This window comes from Heterodontus francisci, chromosome 30, assembly GCF_036365525.1.
Source record: "Heterodontus francisci isolate sHetFra1 chromosome 30, sHetFra1.hap1, whole genome shotgun sequence".
In the NCBI taxonomy this organism is placed as follows: Eukaryota; Metazoa; Chordata; class Chondrichthyes; order Heterodontiformes; family Heterodontidae; genus Heterodontus; species Heterodontus francisci.
This window is the reverse complement of record NC_090400.1, coordinates 25272724-25291444: the sequence shown is the minus strand read 5'-3', so window position 1 is coordinate 25291444 and position 18721 is coordinate 25272724. Positions and strand designations below refer to the sequence as shown.

General features: G+C 42.5%; 1 protein-coding gene across 2 annotated transcripts in view; it reads right to left on the bottom strand.

Annotated features, from left to right (window-relative positions):
• Positions 1-774: 774 nt before the first annotated feature.
• The window catches only part of LOC137346487 (fibrinogen-like protein 1-like protein), a 110439-nt gene continuing 92492 nt past the window's right edge, over positions 775-18721 (bottom strand). The window contains exons 1-3 of one of the 2 annotated variants that reach the window (XM_068009949.1): positions 6557-6574; positions 3936-4064; positions 775-1928 (exon numbers count right to left, since the gene is read on the bottom strand). In XM_068009949.1, coding sequence (XP_067866050.1) covers positions 1291-1928; positions 3936-4064; positions 6557-6572 — 783 coding nt within the window. In that variant the 5' untranslated portion in view covers positions 6573-6574 and the 3' untranslated portion in view covers positions 775-1290. Of the gene's footprint in view, positions 1929-3935; positions 4065-6556; positions 6575-18721 lie in introns of those variants that run through there. The other variant, XM_068009950.1, reaches the window with a different exon arrangement.

The following is an 18721-nucleotide window of genomic DNA, read 5'->3' as shown; positions in this document are numbered from 1 at the left end:
AAGCAGAGTCTTTGAATATTTAAGGCAGAGGTAGATTCATTCTTAGATTAGATTAGATTAGAGATACAGCACTGAAACAGGCCCTTCGGCCCACCGAGTCTGTGCCGAACATCAACCACCCATTTATACTAATCCTACACTAATCCCATATTGCTACCAAACATCCCCACCTGTCCCTATAATTCCCTACCACCTACCTACACTAGTGACAATTTATAATGGCCAATTTACCTATCAACCTGCAAGTCTTTTGGCTTGTGGGAGGAAACCGGAGCACCCGGAGAAAACCCACGCAGACACAGGGAGAACTTGCAAACTCCACACAGGCAGTACCTGGAATCGAACCCGGGTCCCTGGAGCTGTGAGGCTGCGGTGCTAACCACTGCGCCACTGTGCCGCCCAAGCAAGGGGGTGGAAGGTTATCGGGGATAGGTAGAAATGTGGAGTAATCAGTTCAGCCATGAACTTATTGAATGATGGAACAGGGCCGAGTGGCCTACTCCTGCTCTTAATTTGTATGTTTAAATGTATTGCACTTGGGTCACAAAAATCCCAAGGCTGTCTGTGTTTTCATTCCTTACATCAGCTATCTTATGTCTTCTTTAAGTGAGATTGCTAATTTAATGTCTAAAGAAAAAGCACTCTTTTAATGACTAGTTTTTTTTTTGCAGTAGTTAATCTGTGTACACCAGATTACACTCAAACCATCAGAGGGATATTGAAGTAGATTTTATTGTAGCCAGAAGCATTTTTTTAATCATTATAAAATACAGAATAAAACAACAATTTCTGTTGACAGAACAGACTTGTAGCTCTCATTACATTTTCACATATCAGATTTTTAACTAGGGTCTTATTTCTGCACATTCATGATGACAAACATAAACAGAGTCAAACAACTGTCACAACATTGCTCTGCTCTTTGAATGAGTCAAAACATTTAAAGATTGTCATAAATGCAGTGATAAGATCTGTAATTTCTCAAAACTAAGATCCAGACTAGTAGAAGCCTGAGAGTGAATTTTGAGCCTTTTTTTTTGGTGATTTCTGGTTCTTTGAGCTCCCCAAAAGAGAATATAGATAAAGTCCCAATACACAAGAAAAATCTATTCCAAACATTTTGCTTTCTTGCTTTGTCGACAGGCCAGAGACACTTTCAAAACAGAGGGCACTGAGATGGGCTAGAGTAATGCACAGACTGATATATAGGCATGGCTCTTAGTCTAAGATACTGAGGGCTTCTTTCCCTTCTTGAAGGTGAAGGATCACCCAGAACACATTCGCTCTAAATTACCCTATATATCCCAGCCTACACACTTTGTTGGGTTTGATCAGAATCTGAGAAGAATTGCAGTTGCCAGAGCACAAGCTGTACCAGTAGATATTCTTTGTATTCAAATTAACCCTGTAACAGTTATTAAACCAAAAGGCACCCTGGCAGGATGCTGCACAGTTTGCCCTTGACCTATCCTGGTCTTTGTCGAATGTTGAAAACTTCATGTTATCATGTATGACTTTGCTCCCATATCCCATCAATGCATTGCCTGCATTTCCTGTGTATCTCCCTAGGCTCAATACATAACCACTTCTTTCATTCCCTATAGTGAATGAGTCATAATCAGCAAAATACCGTACATTCTGCTTATTCCACAGCAAGAACTTTATTTTGTAATTTCCTTGACTTACGATCTTATATATATACTCATTTCCCAGCCAGTGATCCCGAACGATATTGCCAAAACCGTACTTGTAAGTTGTCCAGTGTTCTGTCCAAGTAATTTCAGAAGGCCGAATGTTCCTTTGAATCATGGTCCATCCACCACCATCTATACCCATGTCGCAATACACAACAAGTGGGGGAGAATTGTTGGGATGGATAACGTAAACTCCACTTCTACCTTTGACACCACTGCAATCCTTGGGATAACCTGCAATTGGTAAAATCATTTTATTGATTTGATGATGAAAGGGGAAGGGAACAACAGAAGGATAGGGGAAAGGGAAGGAGACAAAAGCGGGAAAGGGAACGAAGAGAGGTGAGTGAAGAAAATGTGAGATGGAGAAGAAAGAGGGAAGGTGACGAGGAATGAAGGGGACGAGGTGAGGAAGGAACAAGTAGGAAAGAGGTCAGGTAAGGGGCTGAGAGGCGTGAGGGAAGAAGATGAGAGGAGTGGCGGGGAAGAGAGAAGAATGGAAGAAGGTGTAAAGCTGGAGGTGAGTGGCACAAGGAAAGAAGGAAAAGGCAAGGCAGGAAAGAAGGAGGTGGGGGTGGGAAAAAGAAGTGTGGGAGAAAAAGAGCAGAATAGGGACAGAACAAGAGGTGGGTGGATTGGGAAAGAGATAGAAGATCAAGGACAGGAGAAGAGGAAAGGGGGGGTGGGTGGAGGAATGATGAATGGAGAGGATGGACATAGAGAGAAGAGGGGCAGGATCAGGGTGGAGGGGGACAGGTAGGGCAAGGAAGGTAGTAACATTGGAGAAGGGGAAATGAGGGATGGAGAGAGTAAAGGGATGGAGTGAGCAGTGGGGAGGAACCAAGACAGGAGCGGAAAAACACAGGGATTGAGGAATGAATGGGGAGATGATGGACAGGGGTAAGAAAGGTAGAACAGGGAAGAGGAATAACAAAGAACAACTTGGTGAGAGGGGGGCAGAACAAAGGAGTGGACAGAGAAGAATGGGGAAAATGAGAAGAGGGGACTGGAGATAAAACGGAGAGGGCAAGAGCATGGAGGAGATGACCAAGGGAGGAGAGGTGCAAGTTGAAAGTTAAAGTCTACCTCAGGGACAGTTGCAGCCCATTTAACCAAATGGGAGGGATTGCCGGTGATAGTTTGGGCCTTAGTAGGAAGATGGGTGCCAGTCGACAATTTCACTGAAGTGCCAGGAGCCAATTAGTGCATTGCCAATGGGGGAAGTCATGGCTTCATGTTCAGTAACCTACACCTGGCCGGAGTTTTAACTACAGTAGAGGTTTTTGTCCCGGTTCCAGGGATCTCTTACAGTTGCTGCAGTGATCTGTGCCTCCTAACTTAGTGTCCTGTGCAAACCTGGATAACCAATTCACGATTCCTTCATCCATGTTATTAATATATATGGTAAAAAAACTAAGGCCGCAGTACAGATCCCTGGGAAACCCCACTTGTCACATTCTTCCAGTTGGAGAAGATTCCCTTTATCCCTACTCTCTCCTGCAGTGTGATAGATGAATAGTTTTTTTGGTGAAGAGTGATTGAGGGGTATAAAAACTAAAGGATGGGATCATATTTTTCTGAATGCTGGGACTTGTGGACAGCAAAGCATTCCTGTTCTTGTCCTGTATTTCAAAGAGAACTAGATTTAGCCTGTGAGTACCAGGAATTCTACTATAATCACTGGTACTTTTCAACCATTTGAGAAGGATTATCATTTAATAGCGATGGTTTGTGTCTGTGGTATTAATTTCTCCTGCACCATTTAGTATGAGACACATAGCACTGCCTAGTGGTTGGCATGTGTGACAGTTGCAGCCATTTAGTGTAATACACATGTCAATCACAGCCTTTAAAGAGTCATTGTCATCTGGTAATGTCTCTTGAAGTATCAACTTTGAAATTATATTATGGGATGATCAGCTAGCAAAGCTTATTACATGTTTGAAATGCTTTATCCACTATATTACTGGAAGTATTAACCTATTTAAAATAAATGGGTTTTATCTTGGCTAATATAGTGGAGATAAGGATTTCAATCACATTGTTACCCTATACTGTTATCCTGCAGTGCAATTCTAACATCATGCAGTAGTAGGGCTACTACCATTGTAGTTCTGATCTACTCTGACTCTATTCTCACAATCAGTTTTTGGGTGAAGCCAGCCAAGTTTGGGATAATAGGGCTTATACTTTAGAGAAAAATAATGACCTCAAATACTAACCAGAACCCCATATACTAACCAGATCTAGGTCTGCTTGCAAGAGCTCTGGTGAACCTGCTATTTTCATCTAACATATGCATGTTATCGATTTCTTCTTCACAATTTGCAGCACCCAATGCAAGCAAAATGATTGCAGTCAATGTAGAACCTGAGATTTACAAAACAAACAGCATTAATCAGAATAGTACAAATAATGAGTCAGTTGCTAAAATCAGAGAGACACATGCAATGCAAGATTCAGAGGAAGGGAGAGAGACAGAGCAAGAATTAGAGTAACAGTGCAAGAGTCAGAGAGTGCGAGAGAGAGGCATATGCAAGAATCAGGAAGGTAGGCAGATAGAGCAAAAATTGGAGGGAGTAAGATAAGAGAGCAAGAGAAACTTCTTCGGAAGAAGGCTCACTGACCCGAAACGTTAACTCTGCTTCTCTTTCCACAGATGCTGCCAGACCTGCTGAGTGGTTCCAGCATTTCTTGTTTTTATTATAAAAGGAGGGAAGTCTTGCTACCAATGTACAGGTGTTGGTGAGAACGCACCGAAAGCATTGGGTACCATTTTGGTCTCCTTATTTAAAGAGGGATATCCTTGCATTGAAGGTAGTTTAGAGAAGGTCCACTAGGTTGATTCCTGGGATTAAAGGGTTGTATTATGAGGAAAGGTTGACTAGGTTGGGCCTATATTGATAGGAATATAGAAGAATGAAGGGTGACCTTATTTGAAAAACATAGGATTCAGTAGGGGCTTGACAAGGTGGGGGCATCTAGAACTAGGGGATTGAGTTTTAGAATAAGGAGTAGTCCATTTAAGATGGAGATGAGGAATTTCTTCTTGCCTACTCCAGCTATTTTTTTATGTTCTATATTCTTAAGCTACCCTGTAAACCACACCCTCCCACCCCACAATCTTGATCTTCTCCATTGTCCCATTCCCCACAACACCTCTGCTCACCCCCAATTCTCTGCTCCCCAATAATCTCTCCACTTCCCCACGATCTCCCTGCATAATTTCTTCCACCCATGATCTTTTCACCCCATCCTCGATGATCTCTTCCCCCCCAGGGTTTCCTCCCCCAGTTTCCTCTCATTCTCCACGTTCGATCTCTTCACCCCACCCCCCAACCCACCCCCGCCCAGCAGTCCCCCTGTTCTTCCCACCCCCTGCAATCTCTTCCTCCGTACCGATACACCTACCTGCTCGGCAGCTGCAGTCCTGTGCCTAGCTATCAGGCTGGCTGTGGGCAGGAAACCTGGAGGAACAAGTTAAAACATGCCCTGGAGTTAAAACCCCACGGCATTTGTGGAAATCTGCACTTCCAGGTTTTCCAACCATAACTCCTCCCTCTGCTTCACACTAAAGCCTGGCTACCCGACCCGAACCCGATTACATGTGTCGGGTTCAGGTCAGGTCGAAATTCCGAGTCCAGCATTCAGGCTCAGGTCAGGTTGGGCTGGACGCTGCATCCGGGAAGTTTAGGCTTACCCATGATTCCCCACAACTCCAGCTGCAGGAACAGATGAAGGAGATTCGTGTCAGGTCAGGCGGGAAAAAAAATTAAAGGGCTCGGGCTTCAGTCGGGTTCGGGTTCGTTGTGGTTGTGTTCCGTCCCAGGTCGAGTTTTAATTTTATACATGAGCCAGACTTTACTTCACACTCGTGCCTTGGTAAATTTTGGGGTGTATACGAGAGAGAAAGAAATACTGTAAGTCAGAAAGGGAGTGTGCAAGACACAGAAAGAACGGAATAAGAAAGAAAGAACAAGTGAGATAGTGAAAGTACACGTAAGGCAGCCAAGTTGGAGAATATGGAGTTTAAGTAATAGCTTTATAGAATAGCATGCTACATTAAATATATGGGTTAGATTAAATAAACTTGCCTTTTTCACTTAAAAAAATCTTAAATTTAAATTTTAAACACAAAGATATAGTCTGCTCATTATGCTCATATAGTGCATCTTTCATTAGTCGCAGGCAGTTTCTATGTGAGCAGCAGAGAAGGCTGGTCAGATACAATGGTAGCAATTTCCCTGTCCTCATCCTCTAACAGTTTGTGTGATTAAAACAACAAGCTGATGTCCTTTATTTCTACCACTTCTCCCCTCTCTTTCTCCCCTCCTGAAGGTATAATACACTCGCAAGCACCAGTCACCAGCACCCTCTAGTATCTTGCCCAAGTAGTCATCTTTTATATATGAGTGAATTCAATAGGTAATTCACTGTTGGCCCTAAGTCCATCCCAATTCTGTCCTCATTGACATTTGCACATATCTGTTGCCTCACAAGTGCATGGACAACTGATTCTGGCCTTTATAACCCAGGGACATTTGGGGCTAATTATAGCTACTATTGCCATCTAGGTTTCCTGCTTCTGATTGCTGTGCTGGAAAGTACTTCTATATGGGGATATTAGTAGAACAGGATTGATATTAACTGATGCGCTCCACAACGAAATAGCCTGCTGACATTCATTAAGTAGACTGAAGTATGGCCTCTTGGCTGAAGTACCGGGGATCACTGTGACCTGCAGGAATGCACCCCGCAAGAGTCAGCATCTTGGTGAGAGAAGGAGAGAAAACTGGAACCAAAATAAAACTCAATTTTAAGAATGTTTTTGTTTAGCAGAAAACACAGAAACTCGGACTCACCCATGTTGGTTGCCATCCTGTCTCAAACAGCACAGACTAAACTCAGTGCTGAAACTTCTGCATTTTATTCTGACTGAGACCAATATATTTGCATAGACACACCTGCATAATACTTTCAGCAGCCTGCCCAGTGCACACACTTGAGATATTTGGTAATTTGATATTGATGCCAGGACAGAACCTGTTAAACATTTTGTTTATAACTAGAATGTCTGATTAACCCTATAAGCAATGCAGTCATGATTGCTATTTCTGCCCCCAATCTTCTCTTTTTCTCTGGATTATGCTATGGTCTAGTTTCAGGCTCCCAGACATCTGCCATCACATACAAGTGACTAAGAAGTGAAATCTCTTACTGGAATTAATTGTTTTGGGGAGGGTATGGTGGGAGATTTTCACTGAATACTTTAGGCACTAAAGTGTAAAGAGGTGGCCAAGATGGGGTCTTAAGTTGAAACACCGGTTTAGTATGTGTTTACTGCAAGGCGCCACCTTTATAAAGGAGTTGAAGCCAGCACTAGGGACAGTCACCCAGAGCCTTATTAAACAGCTGATTGCCACTTAAAATGCCTGCTGGCATCCATTAAAGAGGCTGCATGGCATTTTGGTGGCTAGCTCTTCAATTAATGCCCTCTCCTAAAAGTTACCCACTATTTGGGAGTAAACACAGTATTGATGGGAGTAAATATGGTTGATGTTGATTTCAAGGCTACTTAAAGGAATAGTCACCACTTAAGGGACACTTTGTCAAGACTTCACAAACACTCGAACAACATTTATTCCAGAAATTCTCTGAGGAGTTCCCCTAAAAAGAGTTAGTGCTGCACTACTCCACCTTATTGGACACCTTCTAGGAGTCACCAGGAGAAAGGGAGTGCTTGGTCATGGGCATCTTAATAGGGGTTTCCCTTGTTCTAGTTGTGTAATGGGAGGAGGACATGAGGTCAGGCAGAGCAGCACCAGCTGCTGCAGGAGAGAGGGACAGAAGGTGAGGTGGCTTCCTTCACCACACTGAGGGTAGAGGACATCACTTCTCCTCTAGACCATCTCCACCAGGACATCCAGTACCGCATCCAAGAATGTGCACACCCTCTCCCTTGGTCTCCGAGGCATCCTGCAACCTGCTGCTGTGTGTCAGACAAAGCATTACATATACTTGAAGAAAATTGTGTCTTGACAGCACTTGAGTGCTAAACCTGCAGGTTTCTGGTGAGCACTTCCAGGCAAGTTCAAATCAACAAATAGCACCAAAATTGTGTGCTAATTCCTGACTTTCAAACAGTCTAGTCTTATGAGCACTGTACCCATTTAATGCCTATTTTCACCCTATGGCAAAAATAATCCCCATGGCGTGTTAGAGAAAGGGAACCAGTGATTTGATTATAACCCAGAACTATAAGATAAATTCAGGATAAGGTGGATAAACTAATTTATTCTCAGTTTTATATTGTTATGTATCCTTATGCAATGTGTGGGCACTGTCACCCATCATATTTATTAATATATTGCTTTTGTAAAGAAAACACAGATTTAATGGGCAGATTGCCAGTACCAGATGTGATATGTTTTCATTTTTTTCTGCACAACTAAACATTCCAACCTATGTAACACAAGCAGATAAAATCAAATCAGAGGCTGTGAACAGTGAGTGTGAGTACTAGTGATAGACTTGTTAGGAAAAATGCAGGAATGTGCATGTGCCATTGTGTTCAACACACTATTTGATTATCTCTGTCCACAATTATTCCTGTAATTTTCATTTCTATGCTGAACTGGATCCCACTCCTTTCTGAAGGACTTAACCAAAACATCAGTACAAGCCACTCATAAATTTAATATGCACTTCAGTTACACCAATGGGAAAATATTTTTCACCCTGTGACCTTGTGAATTTTATGCCCATTTTCTGGGTCGAAGAAAGATGTTCAGATAAGATGAACTTTACCAATTGTATCTGTATCCTTTCAGCAGGGTTATTAAGGCAGTTGGAGAAGGATTTAAGTTTATAAGGCAGGGGAGGAGTGAATAAAATAGATCAAAATGGAAATTATTAACAGGGGGATCAAATAAAGGGAATGTTGTGAAGTTTAGGTTAAACCTTTTAAGGCGCTATATAAATGTTAAAAGCATTCAGAAGAAGATTAGTGAGATGAAGCTGTTTGGAAACTATTTGCAGCCACTCACACTGTTTATTCAAGGGTTTTGCCAAACTCCTGACAGTGAATCCCTGAAGCAATTCCAGGTGGCTGCGTTTTGAGGCACAGGCCCAAACACTGTTTTTAAATTAATGGTGAAAACCACTGCCACAATGAATGGATATGTATCATTGCACAAACCCAGGAGAGTCATCATCTATACAAACTGGATTATGCCCCATGTTCTGCATGACTTCTGAACCTATGATGTCCATGACCAATCTTCTAAAAGGGGGAAGGGGTTTTAGTTGTGCAGTACTGCTACCAGTCATCACCTTCTTTGGAAAGAAAAGAACCAGTATGTATTGCATGAGAGGAGACATTATCTGCAGTATTTCCTTTTTGTAATGTTCCTTACCTTTCTTTTGTGCTTCAATCTCACATGTTATTAAATAAATTTGGGTTAACAACATTAAGTTAGGCAAACGATTCTGACATCTATAACCCTATGACTGTATCTGAAACCTCTCTGAATATCCATCTACAGTAATGTAAGAAAGCTGACAGTCCTTCCTATTGTTTATCTTGTAACTTTCCTTTGAATCAAACTTATTCTCCTACACATCTCTCCATGTGCAGTGGATGGGAGATGAAATGTTCACCTCTGTATGATTGCCTCCCACAAATGCAGGACCCTGTGTTTACGCAGGATGCTCTTTCATGCAGAAGTGAGCATTTCATGACAGGTTGGATGCAGATAGGATGTTTCCCCTGGCTGGTGAATCTAGAACCAGGGGACATAATCTCAGAATAAGGGGTAGGCCATTTAAAACTGAGATGAGGAGGGATTTCTTCACTCAGAGGGTAGTGAATCTTTGGAATTGTCTACCCCAGAGGGCTGTGGAAGCTCAATCATTGAGCATGTTCAAGACAGAAATAGATAGACTAATGACATTAAGGGATATGGGGTTAGCGTGGGAAAGTGATGTTGAAGTAGATGATCAGCCTTGATCTAATTGAATGGCGGAGCAGGCTCGACAGGCTGAATGGCTTACTCATGTTCCTACATGCCTATCTTCCTATGTTCTTATTTGTTGTTTCCTCACGTGCCCACAATGCTCTGCAAACCCCCATCAACAAAATAGGCCTTTTCACAATCCTTGATCCCTCCACGAACACTTTCATTTTCTGTATTAACCCTTTTTGGTAATTATACCACTTATGTCCTTATTTGGACGGTTTACCATTGATTCAGCAATGCTATTGCTAGTGTGATCTGGTTTGCTTCCCAGTTGTTTGTTAATTGTGAGACTTAACCATTAACAAAGTATAAAGGAAGTCAACTCCCGACCCAGTTTTCCCGAACTTGCTATTCCCTTCCCTGCTTCTAAAAACCTCAAGACCCTTCTCTTTGACTATACCTTTTTTTTTCTCCACCCTTTTCTAGTTTTCCATTCTTCTTCATTGCTTAATGTATACTATTTTGTCCTTGTAATGCTTAGGTTAATGCTCTTTGTGATGTCTTCCTGCACATGACAAATGCTGTGGAAATACAAATTATTGTCCTCTCATTAGATCAAAATTAACTCTTGATGATCTACTGATTACTGTGTTGCTGACAGCCAATATTCTGATAGTAAAGGTTACTATTTAGCCTTGGGTTCATACTCCTTGAAGATAACGTTAAAAATTCTGTTTTTACTAGAACACACACGTTGAGGGAGAAATTCCTTCACATAGCGCCATTTCTAGCGGCTCTACGCAGACTGCATCAATTCACCAGGGGAAGGCAGCGGCAGGCTACTACCTGCACAACTGAAGTGGCATTGTTCAATGATATCAATGGAGAAGTCTGCGCAGATGGTGTCCGGCAACACTGGGGAATCGACATCAGTCTTTGTAGCGCTGCTAGAAGAACAACTTTCTCCCTCCCTATTACGTATAAATCTGGAAGACTGTACAAGTAAAATTGGAATTCCATTCATGCTCAGGACACACCTTCATAAATCATGAGCTAGTTGGCAAAGTCAATAACGGGTTTGCCGTGCAATATTGCACCACACTTCTTGGTCCTCTTTCATGTAAAATTGAGACTGTTGACAGAAGTTAATCACATACATATCATAATATAATGGATATGTCACAGAACTACTTGCCTAAATTCTTTGTTGAAAACAACATTCCAGTAACAAGGAAGAAATTTCTGTTTTGATTTGAAATTATCAGATCTGACAGTAAGGATGTTTTTAAATAACTCATTAGCCTTCAGGCTAAGATATTAGAATTCTAGTTTGAAATTTGATTTGCAAGTTATCTCATTTGTGGTGAAATGCACAATGCACAAATCTTTATTTGTCTATTTGCCGGGGTGGCACAGTGGTTAGCACTGCAGCCTCACAGCTCCAGCGACCTGGGTTTGATTCTGGGTACTGCCTGTGTGGAGTTTGCAAGTTCTCCCTGTGACCATGTGGGTTTCTGCTGGGTGCTCTGGTTTCCTCCCACAGCCAAAGACTTGCAGGTTGGTAGGTAAATTGGCCATTGTAAATTGCCCCTAGTGTAGGTAGGTGGAAGGAGAATGGTGGGGATGTGGTAGGGAATATGGGGTTAATGTAGGATTAGTATAAATGGGTGGTTGTTGGTCGGCACAGACTCAGTGGGCCAACAGGCCTGTTTCAATGCTGTATCTCTAAATAACAAAATATACATTCAAAAAAATTAGCAAGGTGGACATTTCCTGTTCCTCTGGTGTCACATTACATGTTTCATATTCAGGGATCACAATTTTTCATTGACTCAAATTTCAACTGTCACAGATCACAAATGATTTCAAAATCTTTCATCTGCCATTTCTCATGCAATGAAAACCTGAAAGTGTCTTGCCAGGGCTCATCTTAAACTTGGAGGGAGTCTGTGAGCAGGCACCAAACATGGTGATTAGGAAAAGAGAAGGAGGAATAGAAAATTGGAGTGCTGGAGAGTCGATGACAACCTACATGTGATCTCCCTGAGAACTTGCCAGCTAATATCATCAAGATGACCGAACTCTCGAAAGTGGTCTCCCAGTCAAAAAAGTGTGAAAACATCAAACGTGTCAAGCAAAGGTCCCTTTCAGGACTAACCAAGATAATTGGTCCAGCACTCTGTATTTATCAACTCAGCTTTGAAGGTCTATCTAGATTGAAGTGTCAGATCCTGTCATGGGCACTTAGAATCCAAATGATTGTGTTCGATATTCTTGCCCTCCAAGAAATCCACCTATTGGAACCCAATCCATAATGGTTACAGATCCATGGATTCCACAATAGTTACCAACCAAAATGTGGTATGGCAACATACATCCAGGCCGATCTGATTACTGAAGCTGAAGAAATCCCACTGGCAGACAGCTCACCATTCACCATTACAATCAGAGTGGGAAAGCTGACCATCGTGAATGTTTACAAGCCACCAACAGAGACATAGGAATGTGTGTAGGCCAGTTTGCCTCTTGAGCCTGTTCTGCTGTTCAGTGAGATTATGGCTGCTACGCGACCTAACCTACCCGCCTTTGCCCTTAGATTTTTGTTTGTCAAAAGTTTTATCAATCAGTTTTAAAATTAACAACTGATCCAGTAGAAATTGCCGTTTAAGGACAAAAGTACCAAACGTCACCACCCTTTGTGTGAAAGAAGTGTTGCCTAATTTCATTCATGAAAGGTCTGGCTCTAATTTTCTGAGCATTCCTCCCCAAACTCCCCAACTAGCGGAGACATAGTCAACCATCGTCCAACCAATGTCAACCACCCATCCATCTACTTCGGTGTTTTCAAAAGCCATCACTGCGTGTAGAGCTATCAAAAAGTAGATGAAACAGGCGTACGACTTGAAGACTGGGCGTTGGCCTCAGATATTTATCTCATCTACAATGTCAAAACAGGCACCTTTTTCTCTGCCTACTGGTGGAAGAAATATTCAGTGGACCTCTATTTCACAACCGTGACAGCAAAGGACAGCTGCTGACCTGCTCCCAGAAGATCCTTAAGAACATACCTCACTAATAACACTGATCCAGCACTGTATATGTAGGGATCAAGATGTCAACACTCACCTTAATCGCAAAACCAAGATGTAACTTTCATAAAGCTTCATAGCCTACCTTCACCAACATTGTTCAGCACACAATCCAGAGAATATCACCCTCCCTAAACAACTGCAACCATTTTGCTCGATTGCTGAAAGTGGGGCCGCCAGAATTATCCTGCGTGGCTACAGGAATGAATATGTGCTAGGCTGGTCCCAAGAGAGCGAGAGATTGCTAACAGAGTTTAATGTCACTCAAGACCCAGATCAGAAACTGTACTCATGGATTCCCGAGACAAAGACAGATTTGCGCAGTAGTGAGAAACCTGGATTTCTCATGTCTCAGCAGGAAATCCTGGAACATGCCTCTCTGGCTTGGCACTACCTCATAACCCCAACATGAGGCACCATAGGTCAGTGGAGATTCCTAACTAACTTGAAGGTAACCAACAACTGCCACCAAAAACAGAGTGAAAAAGGCACATAAGCTCTCTTTGTAAAAGGGCACTCCACACATAACCTTTTTGGATGCCTTCGTCACCGAAGAGATGGACATAGTGCTGACAGTCACCAAGTCTGGGAAGGCTGCAGGGATTGATGGTATCAATCAGAATTCCTCAAGAACCAGGGCCCAAATGGACAGATGTGGCTTGCCAAGTTCACCTCAAACGTCCTTGACACTGGGATAATCCTGAAAGCCTGGGGCCAATTCAAAGTTATTGTCAACCTAAAGCCAGGAAAACTAGTCCCTAATTCCAAAGCTACTGTCCCATCGCCTTTCTGTTGACAGTCTACAAGATGGTTAAATGGCTCGTCCTTAACTGGAGAAAACCCTTTTAGAAGTCACCCTCCCAAACCAGTAGGCTGGCTTTAGAGAAGGAGAAGCTGCTCTGACCAGATCCTTGCACTTACTACCAATATTGAGGTAGGGTTCCAGAGGCAGTTGAAGAATGGAGCTGCCTTATAGACTTTCTATCAGCATGCAATACTCTTTGGTATGAAAACCTGCTACTGAAGCTTTCAATAATCATTCAATGCTACAAAATTCTTAAGCTCATCAATGCACCAGCTCAACATGGGCATTCAACAATGGTCTTTCTCAGGGATAGGAGCTTGTACTGGCCTTTTTTTAACATCGATACAACAAACATGCCCTGCATCAAATCCCAGAAATTAGTCTATGTGGAGGACATAGCACTGCTGATGCAAGCATTAACTGCTGACACAGGCTAGAGGAAGCAAGTAGGACACTCACCAGCGACCTGCACCTACTGGAATGCTACTTTGGAACCTTGCACTTCTGTCCCAATCAGAAGCTGTTGTGTCAGTGTTTGATTGGAACAATAACGCCGCCGGGAAAGAACTCAACGTTTCCCTCTGCAGAAGGTGGCTTAGTCAGGACACCCACCCAAAATAGTTGGGTATGGACTCTCACCTATGACTTTATCTCATCAACACTGACCAAAAGGTAAAAACCAGGGTGAACCTGGTCCAGAAACTTGCTAGAACACCATGGCAGAGCACAGCCACAACATTTTGCACTGCAATAATGGCCCTGGTCTACTCTGCTGCAGAATACTGCTCTGCCTCGTCATCCTTCAGGTACTACACAAAGATTGTGGACACGCAGCTAAACAGCACCAGGAGGACAGTGTTAGAGATTACTAAGTACACTCCAACTGAATGGTTCCCAGTGCTGTGCCACATTTCCCCGCCTGCCATTCGGTGTGATGCCATCGTGCTCCATGAAATGGAAAAGGTCATGAGCAACACTAACCTTCCCGTTCACAAAGATTTGAAAAACTCACCAAGAAAGTACTTAAAATCCTTCCAGCCATTCTGAGAAACAACAGGTAATATCCATGCAGCTGGTTTCAGCCCACTATTCAGATGGACAGAATTGTGGGATGCATACAGCGTATAGAACCAGCACCACATCACTGACTCAACAGTAGGGGTCCCGGCTTCAACCTCCCTTGAACTTAGCAGACAGTGCTCAACAGGGCATGGACGATGTGGCCTCCTGCTCCATAAGCAGAAGATGAGAGACGACCCAAAGTGCAATTGTGGCCATGAGTCTCAGACCATGAAACACATCATATCAACCTGCCCATTGAGATCTGTTATGGGAGGCATCTCATTTCTCCACTCAGCATCTCAGGAGGCCATCGAATGGAGAGCCAAACTAGATAACTCACTATAATCTTTTCCCGTTATACGAAAGTAGTAGTAGTTATTCCTGCTACAGCTGATTCATTGCTGTGAGTTATTACCTCTAGCTCCCCCACTTTGTTTCAGATGCTGGGAAAATTACTCGACAGGCAACTTAATTCATTTTTATTAATCATTCTGTCATTTAATTTTCAACAATCATTTTATACTTAATGTTCTATAACTGTATCTGTTATCTGACCATTTTGTTGCCTTATTCTTTATCTTGGTCTGACCTTACTCTCATTTTCTTTTATCTTTAGGCTTATGTTATTTTTACCAGAATCCTCCCTCCATCTAATTAGTTTAAAGTCTTATGCACAATCTCATGTTGGACTGTCTCAGATTCAATATACTCATATCAGTAATAATGTTCTCATTTATGTTTTTGTAGGAAAAAGTGGATTTATACAAGAGACAAATGACACCCACTGAAGGAGGATCCCTGCCATTCTTTATGAATTCTCCCATTTTGATGAAAAGGTAATTTCATTGGAGGTCAGGAGATAGGGAACAGGAGAGCTTTTTGCAACTCATGGCTCATAATTCCCTGCTCTTCCTTTCTCTTCCACTCATAACATTATCCTCACAAAAGGGCCACATTCATAACATACCTTGGGAAATGAAGCTGTGAATGAAAGCTTTCTGGTAACTAAAGTCAAAGAAAATATTCTTAATTTTATCCCTTTTTCTGTCTTCACAGGAACAGTACAGCAAACAGATGTTAGACCCTTCTCAAAACCTTCAGAAATCTGACAGTGACCTTGGAATGTATCAGCCCAGTGATATAGGTAGTGGAAAACACAGAGAGTGATTCAGTAAATGCAGGACTAGGAGTGAAAAAATGTCAGGAAAGGAAGCTATTTGTAGGCAGCTGAGGACATCTCTTGAAGCAACTTTGCAGACAGTGGACCCATTCGTCCGAGGCCCTCCTTTCAAAACAAATAGTTTCAGGGCATGATTGACTGCTGAAGTCCTTAGGTGATGTGCCGAGCTGTTTCTATAACATGATGCCGAAGGTGAAGGAGTCCACATCACAGATGTGTGGGATCATGATGAAGACAGCCTTGGAATGTCCACGGCCATCTAATGTGAAACCCTACACAGTTGCCTCCTTTAGGTTCTCTCATGAATGCTTAAATTGCTGCAATGCATTTGGCTGTTTTGTGGCCCCCAATGGACAATATCAAAGATGAAGATCAAGAGAAGGGAAAGATAGGAACAGCTTGTGGATGTTGGCATGTCTCACCACTTCCACGTTCTACAGATGGCATAGAACCTGAAGCAAGCAAGGCCAGTCTACTCCCAAGCAATAGAAGAAGCTATTGCTTGATCATATTCCATCTACCATGCATGCTGATAGAGATTGAGAGCCCAAGCCCATCCTGCTGCTTTGTTCCTGCATATTAAACACCACTTAGATGAAGCACCACATTACTTAGATATGCAGAAAGGGCACACAGTGCTGGAAAAAATTAGGTAGGTGCTGACTAATTCGATATATCTGTCTAATAAAGGTAGTGTGAACAGTACATGATGTATTTTGAATACTCTTCATTATGTTCTCAGATTTCCAGTGAGTTATGCTGTAGGAGTTCCAACTATAGATATAAATGTCTACTGTGCATCTGTCACACTCCAAGTATTACACTTCAGCCGCAAAGTCCTCAGAAGCAGAACGTCATGGGTGGTAAGTCAGGTTCACCTTTCAGTCAGTTGCTGGCATAATGAGGGACAGGAAAATTTGGGAAATCAATCTGTGGCTAAAGGTGTGATGTCACTTTGGGCATTGGCACCAGCACTGGGTGAGATGTGAGCTGCTCTCCAAGAGTGGACTATATCTGAACAGGGAGGGACGAATGTACTGGCAAAAGATGACAAGGTATTTAAACTAGGAAAAAAGTAGCGCTGGGAAAAAGAAACCAAACAAGATCAGCTAACAGTGAAGGAAGAAATATATGAGGATAACATTCTTGCAGAAAACAATTTAACAAGTGTGATATGGAATAAAGGAATAAAATCAGATGGACTAGATATAAATGCGGAAAAGACTGATGTAAAGGTAGGGGGTATCTTAGAAAAAAGGGTAAAGAACTAACACTTTAAATAAAACACAGAAGGTTAAAAGGCATGTTTTGCAATGCACAGTGTGAGAAATAAACTGGGAGAATTGGAAACTATTATTTTACAGGAAGACCTAGACTTAGTAGCATTAACAGAACTCTGACTGCAAACTGGACAGGAATGGAGAAAAAACATACTCCAGTTGAGGCCAAATATATTTAGGGCTGGGTATGCAGGGCACAATTTCAAAATTTGCAGATGACACAAAACTTGGAAGTATTGTGAACTCTGAGGAAGATAATGATAAACTTCAAGAGGACATAGGCTGGTGGAATGGGCAGACATGTGGCAGATGAAATTTAAAGCAGAGAAGTGTGAAGTGAAACATTTTGGTAGGAAGAATGAGAAGAGGCAATATAAAATAAAGGGTACAATTCTAAAGGGGGTGCAAGAGCAGAGGGGCTTGGGGGTTTATGTGCACAAATCGTTGAAGATCGCAAGGCAGGTTGAGAAAGTGGTTAATAAGGCGCATGAGATTTTGGGCTTTATAAATAGAAGCATAGACTACAAAAGCAAGGACGCTATGGTGAGCCTTTATAAAACACTGGTTCAGCCTCAGCTGGAGTACTGTGTCCTATTCTGGGGACCCACGCTTGGGGAGGGGACAGAAAAGATTTAAGAGAATGGTTCCAGGGACGAAAGACTTCAGTTATGAGGATAGATTGGAGAAACTGGGAATGTTCTCCTTAGAGAAGAGAAGGTTGAGAGGAGATTTTATAGAGGTGTTCAAAATCATGAAGAGTCTGGACAGAGTAGACAGGGAAAAACTGTTCCCATTGATGGAAGGGTCGAGAATTAGAGGACACAGATGTAAAGTGACTGGTGAAAAAACCAGTGCCGACAGGAGGAAAAGCTCATCCAGCGGGTGGGGGGAACTGTTCTCGCCTAATTCCATTCTTATTTATTAAATTGTAGCCACTTGCAATGGTTTCTCTTCCAGCTCCCACCGTTAATTCTGGTGTCCCACAAGGATCTATCCTTGGCCCCTTCCTATTTCTCATCTACATGCTGCCCCTTGGTGACATCATCTGAAAGCAGAGCATTAATTTTTACATGTACTCTGACAACAGCCTATTTCCACCTCTGTAACATCACTCAGATCATCTGATGCTGAAACCTCAATCACGCCTTTGTTAGCTCTAGACTTGACTATCCAAAACACTCCTGGCTGGTCATAGAGTCATAGTGTTATACAGCACAGAAGCAGGCCCTTTGACCCACCGTGTCTGTGCCGGCCATCAAGCACCTATCTATTCTAATCCCATTTTCCAGCACTTGCCTGTAGCCTTGTATGCTATGGCATTTCAAGTGCTCATCTAAATACTTCTTAAATGTTGTGAGGGTTCCTGCCTCTACCATCCCCTCAGGCAGTGCATTCCAAATTCCAACCAACCTCTGGATGAAAAAAATCTTCCTCAAATCCCCTCTAAACCTCCTGCCCCTTACCTATTTATGCCCCCTGGTTATTGACGTCTCCACTAAGGGAAAAGGTTTCTTCCTATCTACCCTATCTATGCCCTTCATAATTTTGTATACCTCAATCAAGTCCCCCCTCAGCCTTCTCCACTCTAAGGAAAACAACCCTAGCCTATCCAGTCTCTCTTCATAGCTGAAATGCTCCAGCCCAGGCAACATC